Source organism: Myotis lucifugus, unplaced genomic scaffold (assembly GCF_000147115.1).
Source record: "Myotis lucifugus unplaced genomic scaffold, Myoluc2.0 scaffold_960, whole genome shotgun sequence".
NCBI classification, from domain to species: domain Eukaryota; kingdom Metazoa; phylum Chordata; class Mammalia; order Chiroptera; family Vespertilionidae; genus Myotis; species Myotis lucifugus.
The window spans coordinates 114,040-129,521 of record NW_005872008.1 but is presented as its reverse complement, the minus strand read 5'-3'; the positions used below and the strand labels follow the sequence as shown (position 1 = coordinate 129,521).

Here is a 15,482-nt window from a genome sequence, read left to right as displayed (position 1 = left end):
AGTCATGTACTCGGCGTCCTCCTCGCTCTCACGCTGCGCCCGGGAACGCGTGGGCACAGGAAGAGGTCTGGAAGAGGAATAAACACAGAAAAAGAAAGCAAAGAAGCTGGGAAACCTCCGAGTATGAAACAAGGTTTCACGACCACCACAGCTCCAATGTGAGAGCAAAACAGGTGCCAGCAAGGGGACTCTTACCCTCCGTGCCCGGGGCCTGCTGACAGCACACTCCTTCGGGGGGGGTCCTTCAGAGGGGGGCTGGGGGCGGCACAGGGTAAGTGGTGATGGACGGAGAACTGGCTCCGGTGGTGAACACACTGTGCGCAGAGGACGCGCTGTCGGCTGTGCACCTGAAGCCTGTATAATTCTGCTAACCAGTGTCACCCCAATAAACTCTATGAAGGGGAAATTTTAATAAAAACACACTAACTTCCATTTCACTTTTAACTGGCCAAGGTGAGCTGCATGCTGAGCAGCGTGCACGGGGAGAGGCTCTGTGCCAGGGCGCCGGCCCCGCACTGGGCCATCGCTGCTGCGGGCTCCGTCCCTGACCACACCTCAGCTCGAACACCTCCTTGCTGAAAGCTTTCTCATATACCCTATTGTAGCATAAACAGGTTTCCTACTCATACTGAGCAAGAAAAATAGGAAATAAAAAGATATAAAGTGCCATGGCAGTCAGCATCAAACCTGGGACCACCCCCCAGTTCCCAGGCCCTGGCCTTCCGGGATCTGGCCCCTGCACTCACACATAATTCTCAAATATTAAACAGAACTCCGCCTGTCACCCCGCTCTCTAAGACTAGGCAAGGAGGAAACAACATGAAAGAGACAACACAACCCCGCAGTCCTGTGAGAAACAAACACGGGGAACACGGTGCCTCTGGTGACAGGAGTCAGTGAGCTTCTCCTCCCTCCTCATCGTGCTTCTTGCACATTCTAAATATTCTAAGAAACACCTATTGGATTTGTCAGTCAGTGTTTACTTGATGTTTAGTTTGCCTAATTATAAAAGCAAAAGCTGCTTATTAAAAACACTTAAATGCTACAGAAACCTAACAGAGGACCATCCCCTATAATCTCACTTCAGAGTTTTTCTATTTCTTCCTATTATGTTTATTATTTGTGCATGGCATGCTAAAGTTTTGAAGTAGAACTGTATTGGTATCTACAATGTGCCTGGAGATGCATCAATAAAGTAAGAAAGATTGACGGATGGGTAAAAATACAGATAGATAAATGTGTGATAAAACAAGCATAATAAAATACTAATGGTAGAACGTAGGTGGTGAATATACGAATGTTCACTAAAAAATCTTTCACTCTTGCCCAGCTGGTGTGGCTCAGTGGTTGAGCATCGACCTATGAACCAGGAGGTCACAGTTCAATTCCCAATCAGGGCACATGCCTGGGTTGTGGGCTCAATAACCAGTAGGGGACGTGCAGAAGACAACTGATCAATGATTCTCATCATTGATGTTTCTATCTCTCTGTTCCTCTCCCTTCTTCTCTGAAATAAATAAAAATATGTTTTTAAAAAAATCTTTAACTCTTACTCTATGTTTTAAAACTTTTCATAATAAAATGTTTGGGGGGGGGGCAACCCATAAAGATTAGCAAAAAAAACAAAAACAAAACAAGTATTGGCGAAGATGTAGGAAAAGGGTATTTTCTTTTTTAAATGGATAATTTCTTATAAATATATGCTATGACTTTTCTGGAGTGTAATTCAGCAAATGTATTTAACCAAACATGCAAACCCTTATACTCAGAAATTCCATTTCTAGGAATTTCCCTGAGGAAATAATCAAGAATGTCCACCATAGCATTATTTATACTAAAACAATCGGCAACAACCTGTCAAATAACAATGAGCTGACCACATTTTAAACCGCCCCACCCTCCCCCGCACCCGACTGAAGCTGACTGTGTCCCTTAGCGCCTCATAGGCCTCGGCCCCTGCACAGGAGGTCTTATCTATTCCCACAGGGAGCGCACAGGTCAGCTCCTCTGCTTTGCGAGCAACTGAAATAATTTGAAAATCATTGCAGTAGAAGAATATGTAATGACATTCTAAGATGTTTGATACTCCTAGTGAAAAGCAGCATGTGCAGTATGACCCCGTACACACGGAACAGCAGTAACACACAGCACATGCTGATGACTTCCATTTCTTCAGCATTGCTTGTCTGTACTTTCTATATATTCTTTACTTAGCACGTTACTTCCATAAAAAGAAAAAAGTCATTACAAAGGCAATAAAATTTTAAATTATAATTCTTTTTGATGATGATGTTACTCTCTCTATATAAAAGCGTAATATGCTAATTAGACCGGACAGCCAAACAACCTTCCGGACGAAGCCGGGGCTGCGAGGGCCAAGCCCCTTGCACCATTTCGTGCATCGGGACTCTAGTCTAATAATAATAAAAGTGTAATATGCTAATTAGACAGGATGTCCTTCCAGATGACTTTCCAGATGAAGCCAGCGGCGGAGGGAAGCCCGGGTCCTGGGTGTCAGAGGGAAGCCAGTGCTGGCAGCCAGGGGAAGGAAGGCCCACTCTTGCATGAATTTCGTGCATCGGGCCTCCAGTAAAAACATAAAAATGCACCTCCACATTAAGCATTCTGCCAACACATATTTTATTTTTTAAATATATTTTTTTATTGATTTCAGAGAGGAAGGGAGAGGGAGAGAGCTAGAAACATCAATGAGGAGAGAGAACCACTGACTGGCTGCCTCCTGCACGCTCCCTATTGGGGATCGAGCCTGCAACCCCAGGCATGTGTTCTGACCGGAATCGAACCCCGGATCTTTGGTCCACAGGCCGACGCTCTACCCACTGACCCACACCAGCCAGGGCCCAGCACATATTTTAAAACATTCACCATCTTTAGTCACAAAAATTCTACTTTGGCTGCATCTCTGATTATGTAAAAAAAGTTCTTCAAAACATTTATTACAGTAAAGCTTTTAAACAAAATAAATACACAACAATAGGGGAATAATTAAAATATGTGATAGTAATAGTCACATTATATATGTTATCATTAAAAGTACAGATTCTGAAGAACTTTTTAAATACGGAGAAATGCCCAAGATATAATGCTAAAAAAGGAGAGAATATAAAACTCTATCTTGATCTAAAACATATATACATTTTACATGTTTACAGCCACGGCCAAGCAACAACTAAAGAAGCCGATAAAATACAAAAGAAAGAAGGCACTGGGAGAGAAAGCTGAGAACCCTATGACCTCACTCATGTGCGGGATATAAAACGGACTCGCGGACACAAACAGCAGTGTGGTGGGGGCCAGAGGGAAGGGGTATGGGTGTGGGGAGAAGGGGGCCTAACATGAGGTGACAGAAAGTGATTTGACTCTGGTGGTAGGGACACCATGCACTACAGATCTGGTCACACAGAAACCACACCTGAAACCTACATGCTCATGGTGACCAATGTCACCCCAATCAATTGAAACAGAAGGCTCTGGAGAGCAACCGGACAGCCAGCGCTTGCGAGGCGGCCGGGCTCCGGAGAGGAGAGCACACCGATGGAAGCACCACACTGCACCTGGGGTTTTCAGGTGGTTTCAACAGGCTGGGAATTCGGGGTATCAGGATAGCCCATCTGTGAGGGCCAACAATCCTGGAGAAAGGAGGAGCAGAGGAGGAGAGTTAAACTGTGCTGCAGGGTCCCTGGAGTCATGCTGACCCCTGACCTGTGTGCCTGGAGGTGGCTTCTGGTTCCTCAGGTGACAGCAGCTGCCAAGGAGGAGCAGATGCTGGCTGTGCTGCCAGCTGGATAACAGGCAGGCCTCTCCAATAAGCATGTGTTCAATAAGAGAGGAGAGCGGGGAGTTTTTATTAGAAAACTAAATCAATACATTTTTGAAAATGACATGGAAATTCTAGAACCCAAAATTATTCTATCTGGCCCTAGCCAGTGTGGCTCAATGGATAGAGCTTGGCCTGCGGACTGAAGGGTCCCAGGTTCAATTCCGGTCAAGGGCATGTACCTTGGTTGCGGGCACATCCCCAGTAGCAGGTGTGTAGGAGGCAGCTGATCGATGTTTCTCTCTCATCGATGTTTCTAACTCTCTATCCCTTTCCCTTCCTCTCTGTAAAAAATCAATAAAATATATTTTAAAAACAACAACAACAAAAAAAAAAAAACCCATAGTATCTGAAAATACAAATTCAACAGATGGACTTAGGGCAGATTAGACACTGCAAAATGATAAAGGTGTTGGAATATAGCAGGAACTATTCCGAGTAAAGAGGAAAAAAAGAAAACAGAAATGAGTACACCACCTGTTAGGAATGGCGCCAAGCGGCCCCTCAGGTGGCAGGCGTCCCAGCAGGGGAGGAGAAAGAGACTGCACTACTCAGGCTCCCTAAGAAGCAGTGGGCGAGAATTCTCTAAGACATTCACATCGAACCACAAAAAGCAGTAAAGCCCACACACCTCAAGGACGTTCAGAAAACTGCTGGGATCTAAAGACAAGGCGCAGAGGGGAGACACCGCCTTCAGGGGAGCACACGGAGGCCGGGCGCTGCTCTTGTAAAGCGCCCACGACAGTAACTCTAGCGCAATGCTCTACGCAGGGAAAATATCTTTAAAAAATGTTCAAGTGAAATGAAAGATTTTCTGTCAAACAGAAGGTGTTTTCCATCAAACAAAATCTGGGAGCATTCACTGGTGGGAGACACATACAGTCCCCCCCCCCCCCCCCCACGCCTGTACGCTCCGTCTCTGTCTCTAAAGGAAGCGCTTTGGGCAGAAGGAAAAGATTCCAGACGGAAGCCTGGCAAAGCAGTACGGGCTGAGGAGACTGGAGGATAAGTCTGTGGGAAATTTCATGTACGGAAAGTGTGAAGAGCCAGACCCTACTGAGTCCAGGGTGCATGAAGGGAGTGCGCAGGATAACTATTAAAAAGAATAATTAAAGGGGGAAACGTTAAAGGTACTTTGAGAAAGTAGAAAAATGAACCAAGAACATAAGGGAAAAGAATGAAAACAAATATTCCAATTATTATAAGACAAAGGATGCTAGACTGGACTTAAGGGGAAATGTATATGCTGTTTATAAAAATACCCCTTACGTGCAAGAACACAGAAAAACAGAAAGTAGAAGGATGGTCAAAGGTCATAGAAACACCAACTAAAGGAGATCTGATGTAGCTATTCTATTTTATTTTTTAAATATAGTTTTATTGATTTCAGAGAGGAAGGGAGAAACATCAATGATCATGGTGAAGAATCTTTCACTGCGCAAACAAAAATTATGGAAATTAAGAAATATACTTTTTAAACAGCCAATTGATCAAAGGAGTAATTGCAAGAGAAATTAGAAAATATTTAGAAGAGAATAAAAAGGAAAATCACGAACCAAAACTTATGGGACTCAGCGAAAGTAGTGCTAAGGGGTAAATTTATAGCTGTAAATGTTTGTTAAAAAACAGGACTAGCCTTAGCTAGTTTAGCTCAGTGGATAGAGTGTAGGCCTGTGGACTGAAGGGTCCCAGGTTCGATCCTGGTCAAGGGCACATGCCCTGTTTCGGGCTCCATCCCCAGTAGGGGGAGTGCAGAAAGCAGCTAATCAATGATTCTCTCTCATCATTGATGTTTCTCTCTCTCTCACTCTCTCCATTCCTCTCTGAAATCAATAAAAACATATTTTTAAAAAAACAAAACATAACAGGACTAATCTGCCCTGGCCAGTGTTTCTCAGTGGTTACAGTGTCACCCCAAAGGGTCACCAGTTCAATTCCAGGTCAAGAGCACATACTGGGGTTGCAGGATTGGTCCTAGGATACGTGGAGGAGACAACTAATTGATGAGTCTCTCTCACATCAATGTCTATCTGTCTGTCTCTCTCCCCCCTCCCCCCTCCCACTCTTTCTAAAAACCAATGGGAAAAATATCCTTGAGTGAGGATTAACAAAACAAAACCAGGAAGATCTCAAATCAACAACTGAACTGCAATTGAAAAAAATTTATTTTAAAACTGCAGTACTGGCATAAAGACAGACATACAGAAACAAAATAGAAAGCCTAGAAATAAACCCTCACATATATGGTCAAATGATTTTTGTCAAGGGTACTAAGCTGATTCAATGAAGAAAGGACAGTGTTTTCAACAAATGGTGCTAGGAACACTGTTTATCCACATGCAACAGAATGAAGTTGGACCTTAACACCATAATCAAAAGTTAACTCAAGTCTGGCCAGCGGGACTCAGTGGTTGAGCATCGACCTATGAACCAGGAATTCATGGTTGGATTCCTGATCAGGGCACATGCCCAGGTTGCAGGCTTGATCCCCAGTAGGGGGTGTGCAGGAGGCAGCTGATCAATGATTTTCTCTCATCATTGATGTTTCTATCTCTCTCTCCCTTCCATATATTAAAAAAAAAAGTTACCTCAAAATGAAGCAAGGACCTAAATGTAAGACCTAAAACTAAATAAATCCTATATAATAAAAGGCTAATATGCAAATTGTCCCCTTGGGAATTTGACCAACCCGGAGCTCAACTGCTCATTATGACATGCACTGACAACCAGGGGGCGGCACGGAATGATGGAAGACCCCAACCGGCGGCCGGCAGCCACGGGAAGGAAGGCCTCAATCGGCCCTGATTGCCAGCCAAGCCTAGGGACCCTACCCTTGCACTAATTTTGTGCACCGGGCCTCTAGTTCTAAAATAAAACATTAGAAGAAAACATAGGACAAAAGCTTCATGACATTGGACTTGGCAGTGATCTTGGAAATGACACCAAAGGCACAGGTAACAAAAGAAAAAATAGACAAAATGGTCTTCATGAAAGTTTTTTGCATCAAGACCAAAATGGCAACCCATAGAATGGGAGAAAATGTTTGCAAATCATATATATGATAAGGGATTAATACCCAGGATAAGAAGAGAACTTCTAAAATTCAACACAAACAACCTGATTAAAAAAATGGTCAATGGGAGGAACCAGTGTAGGTAAATGCCAGTACTCGCCGCCTCCCACAACCACATCAAAATAACAACTAAAATACAGAACCATCATTCAGAACCACCTGAAAGCTGGATGAATGGAATTCCTACAACTAGAGAAGAAGAAAACACACTGAGACTGGTAGGAGGGGCAGAGGTGTAAAATGGGCTGGTGGAACACCCACGTGTGCCCTTTCTTTTTCCTTCTTTCTTTCTTTATTTATATATATATTTGGGTCCTCTCTCTCTCTCTCTCTTTCTTAATGAATCTGACTAATGGTTTATCAATTTTATTTATCCTTTCAAAGAACTAGCTCTTGGTTTCATTGATTTTTTTGTATTTTTTTTTTTTAGTCTCTATGTTATTTATTTCTGCTCTAATCTTTATTATTTCCTTCCTTATACATACTCTGGGCTTTTCTTGTTGTCCTCTTTCTAGTTCTTTAAGTTGTAGGGTTAAATAGTTTATTGCTGAATTTTCTTGTTCTTTGAGGTAGGCCTGTAGTGCTATGAACTTCCCTCTCAGGACTGTTTTTGCTGTGTCCCAGAGATTTTGGGTTGTTGGGTGTTCATTTTCATTTGTTTCCAGGAAGTTTTTTATTTATTTCTTGATCTCTTTGGTACCCATTCATCTATACTAATAAAAGGGTAATATGCAAATTGGTCGGGACACCCTCACGCAACAACTGAATAGTAGGCTGCGTGGGGCGACCAGGCAGGCGGGGGGGGGGGGGGGGTGGAGGTAAACAAGAAGGGGGGGGGGGGGGGGGAAAATTTGCAGGGGGGGGCAATTAGGGGCAACCAGGCTGGCAGAGGGGGCAGTTACAGGTGATCAGGCCGGTAGGCAGAGGCTGTTGGGGCGATCAGGCAGGCAGGCAGGTGAGCAGTTAGGAGCCAGTGGTCCCGGATTGGAGAGGGTGCAGGCTGGGCTGAGGGAACCCCCCATGCACAAATTTCATGCACTGGGCCTCTAGTTGTTTAATAACATGCTATTTAGCCTCCATGTGTTTGAATGTTTCTGAGTGTTTTTACTGTAGTTGATTTCTAATTTCATTCCACTGTGATCTGAGAAGATGCTTGATATTATTTCAATTTTCTTAAACTTGTAGAGACTTGCTTTGTGTCTTAACATGTGGTCTATCTTTGTGAATGACCCATGTGCACTTGAGAAGAATGTATATTCTGCTGCATTGGGGAGAAATGTTCTATAAATGTCCATTAAATCCATCTGATCCAGTGTGTCCTTTAGAGTCACTGTTTCCTTAAGTTTTTGTCTGGAAGATCTATCCAGTGAAGTCAGCGGGGTGTTAAAGTCCCCTACTATGACTGTATTGTTGTCAATCTCTCCGTTAAAGGCCTCTAGAAGTTTTATTTATATATTTAGGTGCACCTATATTGGGTGCATATATGTTTACCAGGGTCATATCCTCTTGTTGGATCGATCCCTTTAGTACTATGTAGTGACCTTCGTTGTCTCTTGTGATGGCCTTCATTTCAAAGTCTATTTTGTTGGATATGAGTATTGCTACTCCAGCTCTTTTTTTTCTTTTCTATTTACATGGAAAAAAAATTTTCCCATCCCTTCACTCTCATCTTGTGTGTGTCTTTTGTTGAGGTGGGTCTCTTGTAGACAGCATGTAGTTGGGTCATGTTTTTGTATCCATTCTGCTACCCTACGCCTTTTGACTGGAGCATTTAACCCATTTACATTTAGGGTTATTATTGAGAGGTACTTATTTATTGCCATTTTAATTCTGTACGGCTAGGTTTCTCTCTTTGTTTCTTCTTCTCATTACAGCAATCCCTTTAGCATTTCTTGTAATGCTGGCTTGGAGGTGATGTACTCTTTTAGCCTCTTTTTGTCTGGGAAGCTCTTTATTTCACCATCTATTTTGAATGATAGCCTTGCTGGATATAGTAATCTTGGTTTCAAGGTCCTTGCTCTTTATTACCTTGAGTACTTCATGCCATTCCCTTCTGGCCTATAGAGTTTCTAATGAGTAATCAGGTGTCAGCCTTATGGGAACTCCTTTGTAGGTAACAGTTTTCTCTTGCTGCCTTTAAGATTCTCTTTGTCTTTAATTTTTGGCATTTTAATTATGATGTGTCTGGGTGTGGGCCTGTTTGGGTTCTTCTTGCTTGGGATTCTCTGTGCCTCCTGAACTTGTGTGACTTTTTCATTTACCAGGTTAGGGAAGTTTTCTGCCATTATTTATTCAAACATGTTCTCTAACCCTATCTTTCTGGCACACCTCCTATGTGAATATTGTTATGTTTCACGTTGTCTCACAGCTCTCTTAAATTGTCCTTCTGTTTTTTAATTGTTTTTTTTTTTTCCATTTTGGTTCTCTGATTGATTTTTTCAACCCTGTCTTCTAATTCACTGATTCGATCCTCAGCTTCCTCTAATCGGCTGTATATTCCTTCCAATGTGTTCTTGATTTTTGCTGTGTCATACTTTATCTCAGACTGTTCTTTTTTTATAGTTACTGTATCTTTTTTCATGCTGTTGAGCATCTTCACCATCATTACTCTGAACTCTGATTCAGATAAATTTCTTAGCTCTGCTTCATTTATCTCTTCTGGAGAATTCTCTAGGTCTTTCAATTGGGGGTTGTTTCTTTGTCTCCTCATTGTGGCTGTCTTTTTGGGTTTGTGACTATGTATTAGGTAGATCTGCTACACCTCTCAAGCTCCAGTGCAGGACAGTGTCAAATGCTGTTTCTAATTAGATCAAGCAAAGACTCAAAGCCTCCAGAGACCACCTGCCTATAGACTGATAGGATTCCAATTTGAAGTGGCCCCAGGCAATCATCTTCAAGTGTGGCGAGAGTTTTTTCAACAGGGTGGGGCAGTGGCTTCTGCCTGGAGGCTAATTGTTATTTTTGGTCTCTTAAGAGTGACCTGAGGGCAAGGTGTTTTCCAATAGGCTGAGTCAACTGTCTTCCCCTAGGCAAGGTAAATATCTGTTTGGCAAAGATGTCCTCTGCTGTGTGAAGGAATGACTCAGCCCAGGAAACTGGGGGTGTCTGCCTTCTGAGCTCTATCCCCGCCGAGTCCCCAGTCCTGTTCACACAGCTCCAATCCACTGTGCCCTCCTTCTGCTGGAGCACAAGGTGGGTGGCTCCATAGGGAATTTTGTGCGTTGGCCCTTTAAGAGGGTACCTGAATTTTCAACCATCTCTCCATGGCAGACAGCAACTCCATTGCTTTTCACAGTCAGATGTTATGTGGGTACCCTCCTCAGATTTGGTGCTCTCTGCTGGGGAGCCCAGCTTGGCAATTAGATCCCAGAGTTCTCAGTTGCAACCCCCCACAGTTGAGGTATCTCTGGAACTTCAGTTGCTGTCTGTGGCGCCTGGCCAGCCCTTTTGTGCCTCCGTCCCTCCTACCAGTCTCTATGCTATCTCCACGTTCAGTCCTCAGGTATCAGGGTTGTCTCCTGCGAGTCTTCCACTGATTATTCAGAAAGTTTTTCTGTATTTTAGTTGTAATTCCAGTTTGTTCCTGGGAGCATGTTTGTGTAGTGTCCACTTACTCTGCTGCCATTTTTAACCCTCTCTGTGTGGCCTTTTTATTAATCAGGAGGGTTATCTCAGCTGCAGAGGCCTCCCACAAGGAGCAATGGGTCCCAGCCTGACACCAGACCCCCAGCCCAGGGCACCAGAGCTGGGAAGAGAAGTCCCCATAACTTTGGGCTGTAAAAAACAGTGGGGATTGTGGCTGAGTGACAAGGAAGCTGCTGGAGACCCAGGCAGTTCCGCTTAAAGGGCCAGTACACAAACTTACTCAGACACGATCCCTCTGAGCTCCAGTGCCGGGTGGCTTTGGAGGACCCAGGGATATATAAGGAGGCACTGGGTTGTCTGGCACCGTGGCAGGAACTCAGCGGCAGATTTCTCCCAGACAAGGAGTCCTTGCAGGGGTCATTGTTCCTGTGCTGGGACCTCCCCCATTGCAGAGCTGCCTGGCAGCCATATCTGAGTTTCCATCAGCCTGGCTCACACTGTTCACTCTGCCCTGGTAATTCCCTGAGACCCCGACCCACCCAAGTTGTTTGCAGCAGCTTTTCCATATCAATTTACTATCCTCACTCAGGCTTCAGACTTTGCTAAAAATCTTTCAAATAAGCAGCAGCTGGAGTCAGCGTGCCTCAAACCTATCAATAAAAGGCCAAGACCCAGCACTAGCACCAGCCTGCCTTGCTTCACAGCTGGACCTCGCATAGGCACTTCACAAGCCCAATACAAGTAGCAGCCATCTGCGGATCTCTCTGTAGCTCCTGCCCAGTGGCCTCAGGCAGTGGCTGACTTTGCACCTCTCGGGAGGCCCCAGAGCCAGTGCACCCAGTGGACAGCTTCTGACCATAGCAGATTACAACTCTACGCATCCACCAGTGACACACTCAAGGGGCAGACTCAGTGAGCACAAAAGCCCCACTGAAGCAAGTCCTGCTCCATAGGGGTGTCTCCTGCACAGCAGCTCTCCCACTGTAGTCCCAGCCAATCCTCACAGCCAATTGGCCTGGAGGTCAATTCCTCCCAGTGACACCAACAGCAATCAAGTCTCAACTACAATAAGACTGTGCACACAGCCCACACAGGGTGCACCTAGAGTGCCCAGCTCAGGTGACTGGGGAGGCTGAGCCACTGGGCCTACAGGACACCCACACAAGGCCACTCTACCAACTCCAGGAGACATAGCAGGTCTACCTAATACATAGAAACAAACACAAGGAAGCAGCCAAAATGCAGAGACAAAAAAATATGTCACAAATGAAAGAAATGGAAGCAAGCAAATTACTGGATACCGAGTTCAAAACCATGGTTATAAGGTTACTCAAGGACCTTAATGAGCACTTCAGTTGACTCAAAGAGAACTTCAAGGGATTTAGTGAGGCTTTCAAGGATCTTAGTGAAAATGTCAAAGACATGAAAAATGATGAGTCTGAATATACTTACTGAAATAAAGAATAATTTACAGGGATTCAACAGGAGAGGATTCCAAGAAACAAATCAATTATTTGGAATATGAGGAAGCAAAAAACACCCAAGCAGAAGAGAAAAAAGAAAAATAATACAAAAATATGAAGATAGTGTAAAGAGCCTCTGGGACAACTTCAAGCATAACAACATTCACATTATTGGTTTGCCAGAAGGAGAAGAGAGCAAAATATTGAAAACCAATCTGAAGAAATAATGACAAAAAAAGTACTCTACTGGTGAGAGAAATAGACTTACAAGTCCAGGAAGCACAGAGAGTCACACAGGAATCCAAAGAGGCCCACACCAAGACACATTATAATTAAAAAGCCAAGGGTTAAAGACAAAGAGTGGCCGAAACCGGTTTGGCTCAGTGGATAGAGCGTCGGCCTGCGGACTGAAAGGTCCCAGGTTCGATTCCGGTCAAGGGCATGTACCTGGGTTGCGGGCACATCCCCAGTAGGAGATGTGCAGGAGGCAGCTGATCGATGTTTCTAACTCTCTATCTCTCTCCCTTCCTCTCTGTAAGAAATCAATAAAATATATTTAAAAAAAAAAAAAAGACAAAGAGTGAATCTTAAAAGCAGCAAGAGAAAAGCAGTTAGTTACCTACAAAGGAGCACCCATATGACTGTCAGCTGATTTCTCAACAGAAACTTTGCAGGTCAGAAGGGAGTGATAAGAAACATTCAAAGTAATGAAAAGCAAGGACCTATAACCAAGGTTATTCTACCCAGCAAAGCTATCATTTAGAATTGAAGGTCAGATAAAGATAAAGCTAAAGGAGTTCATCACCACCAAAACAGTATTAAATGAAATGTTGAAGGGTATGCTTTAAGAAGAGGGAGAAGAAGAAAAAGATAAAAAATATGAACAATAAAATGGCAATAAATACATATTTATCAACAATGAAATCTATAAATCAAAATAAATGAACAAGGAATCTAATGTACAAAATAAACTGAATAAAAGAGAATCAGAGGCATGTAAACATGGAGCAGACTGACGAATCTCACAGAGAAGGGGAGGTGGGAAGAGATTAACCAAAGGTTTTATAAGCATACCAGAGGCCCGATGCACAAAATTCGTGCAAGGGGCTTGGCCCTCACAGCCGCGGTGGCTTGCCTCAGTTCTCATACCCCAGCTTCGTCCAGAGGATGTCTGGAAGTTTGTTCGGCTGTCCAGTCTAATTAGCATATTACATTTTTATTATTACAGATATGTATTACCTATGGACACAGACAATAGGGTGAAGTCCTGGGGTGGGGCAGGAACCAGGTGGAGGGGGGAAACAGGGAAAAAAAAGGGGGATATCTGTAACACCCTTAACAATAAAGATTTGTTTAAAAATGGGCAATGGCCTTCAATAGAAACTTCTTTAAAGAAGACATATGAATGACCAATAAGCACATGAAAAGATGCTTAATATCATTAATCATCAGGGAAATGCAAAACAAAATTACCATGCAATACCACCTCACACCCATTAGGATGGCTGCTATAAAAAAATAAAAATAGCCCTAGCTGGTTTGACTCAGTGGATAAAGCATCAGCCTGTGGACTGAAGGGTCCCAGGTTCGATTCCAGTTAAGGGCACATGCCTGGGTTGCGGGCTCGAACCCCAGTGGGGGACATGCAGGAGGCAGCCAATCAGTGATTCCCTCTCATCATTGATATTTCTATCTCTCTCTCCCTCTCCCTTACTCTCTGAAATCAATCAAAAAAATAGAAATAGAAATAAAAAACAGAAAATAACAAGTGTTGGTAAAATTTTGGAGAAATTGGAACCTTTGTGCACCATGGTTGGGGATGTAAAATAGTACAGCTGCTGTGAAAAACAGTATGAAGGTGCCTCAAAAAATTAAAAATAGAATTACCATATGATCCAGCAATTCAACTTCTGGGTATACAACCAAAATAACTGAAAGTAGGGTCTTAAAGAGAGAATTGCTCACCCATATTCATAGTAGCGTCATTTGCAATAGCTAAAACAAGAAGCGCCCAAGTGTCCATTGACTAATGAATGGATAAGCAAAAGGTCACACAGACATACAAGAGCACAGCATCCAGCCTTTAAAGGGGAGTGCTCTTCAATCGGCTACAATATGACGGACCTTGAGGACATTCTGCTGAGTGAAATAAGCCAGATACTGTATGATTCTACTTACATGAGGTATTTAGAGTAATTAACATCATAAAGACAAAAAGTATAATGGTGGCTGTCAGGGGCTGGCAGAGGGGAAATGAGGATTTATTGTTAACAGGTATAGAGTTAAACAAACTGAAAAGAATTATGGAGATGGTGGTGATCGTTGTACAATGTGAAGTATTTAATTAATAAAACTAAACTGTATTGTATACTAATAAATAGGTCAGATGCAAAATTTAATGTCATGTGTATTTTACCACAAAAAAGCAGGTACCCAAGAATTAAGAATTAAAATTAAAAATGAGAATTAAGAAATTAACTTTTTTTAAATCAACAAAAACCAAAATTGCTTCTTTGAGAAAATGTAGTAAAATTGATGAACCTCACCCAGCAGGACCGATCTCTGTACATTTACACAGAAAAGAATAGGAGGAAACAGTTCAAACATAAACAGGGAGATTTTTATATGTGCAAATGCAGACCCATTTTTACTTTCCTCTGAGTTTACTTTTCTGTAGGTAAATTCTTTAGCAGGACAACTCCACGGTGTGAAATGCAGCTTTTAGACTCACCTGGCAGCCAGGGAATAAATGGCATTGGCCGATGCGGAAGGTTTGATTTTGGGGTGCTCACACTCTGGACCTGCTAATGGGCTGCTATTCATATTCTGGAAAGAAAAGTGTTGAAAAAGGACCTTCTTAATACAGCTAAGCATCTCCTCATATTAACCTACTGACAATAACAAGAACAGTAATATAGACACAGACCTCACTCCACGCCACACTCGGGTTATTACATCTAACAAAAGCACAGCTGTTCCAGGCTCTGAAAAGCTCAAATGTAGGGAGACGAGGGAGATAGAGATAAAAAACAAGCCAAGGACTTATGTATTTTTTCTTAATTCTAGAAATACTTGTGAAAATTGTTTACACAAATACCATTTCTAACTTTAAAAACCGATTTTTCTATATTGACACCACCACAAAGTCAACCCTAATCCCTCACTGAGATGCCACTTAAACCTGTCATCCTCCCCCTGCAGTCATTCCTGGCCACAGCATTCCTCAACCTCTCCCTTCCACTTCCACTTTTTCCCTTAGATTTCTAACTACCTGTTGGTCAATTCTTGCTTCAATAGCTCATCTCAAATTCAACATGTCTCTAGCCAGGTTCAAAACCGCAAGGGTGCGTGCGCGTGCGCGTGCGCGTGTGTGGTTTCCTGTCCTGTCCCCACCCACAGCCTGCTTTCAAACTTACTGGATCTTTGTTTCTCACCCTCTCAAGGCTCTGCCTAATCTGGCTGCCCCACCTGCTCACAGACAGCTGTTCTCCTTCCTGCTCACTTAGCACCAACTATGGTCCAC

General features: G+C 43.2%; 1 protein-coding gene across 1 annotated transcript in view; it reads right to left on the bottom strand.

Moving 5' to 3' along the window:
* Window positions 1–15,482, bottom strand: part of CBL (Cbl proto-oncogene) — a 70,117-nt gene that overhangs the window by 4,133 nt on the left and 50,502 nt on the right. The window contains exons 12-13 of the mRNA XM_023747746.1: window positions 14,691–14,785; window positions 4–67 (exon numbers count right to left, since the gene is read on the bottom strand). Coding sequence (XP_023603514.1) covers window positions 4–67; window positions 14,691–14,785 — 159 coding nt within the window. The remainder of the gene's footprint in view (window positions 1–3; window positions 68–14,690; window positions 14,786–15,482) is intronic.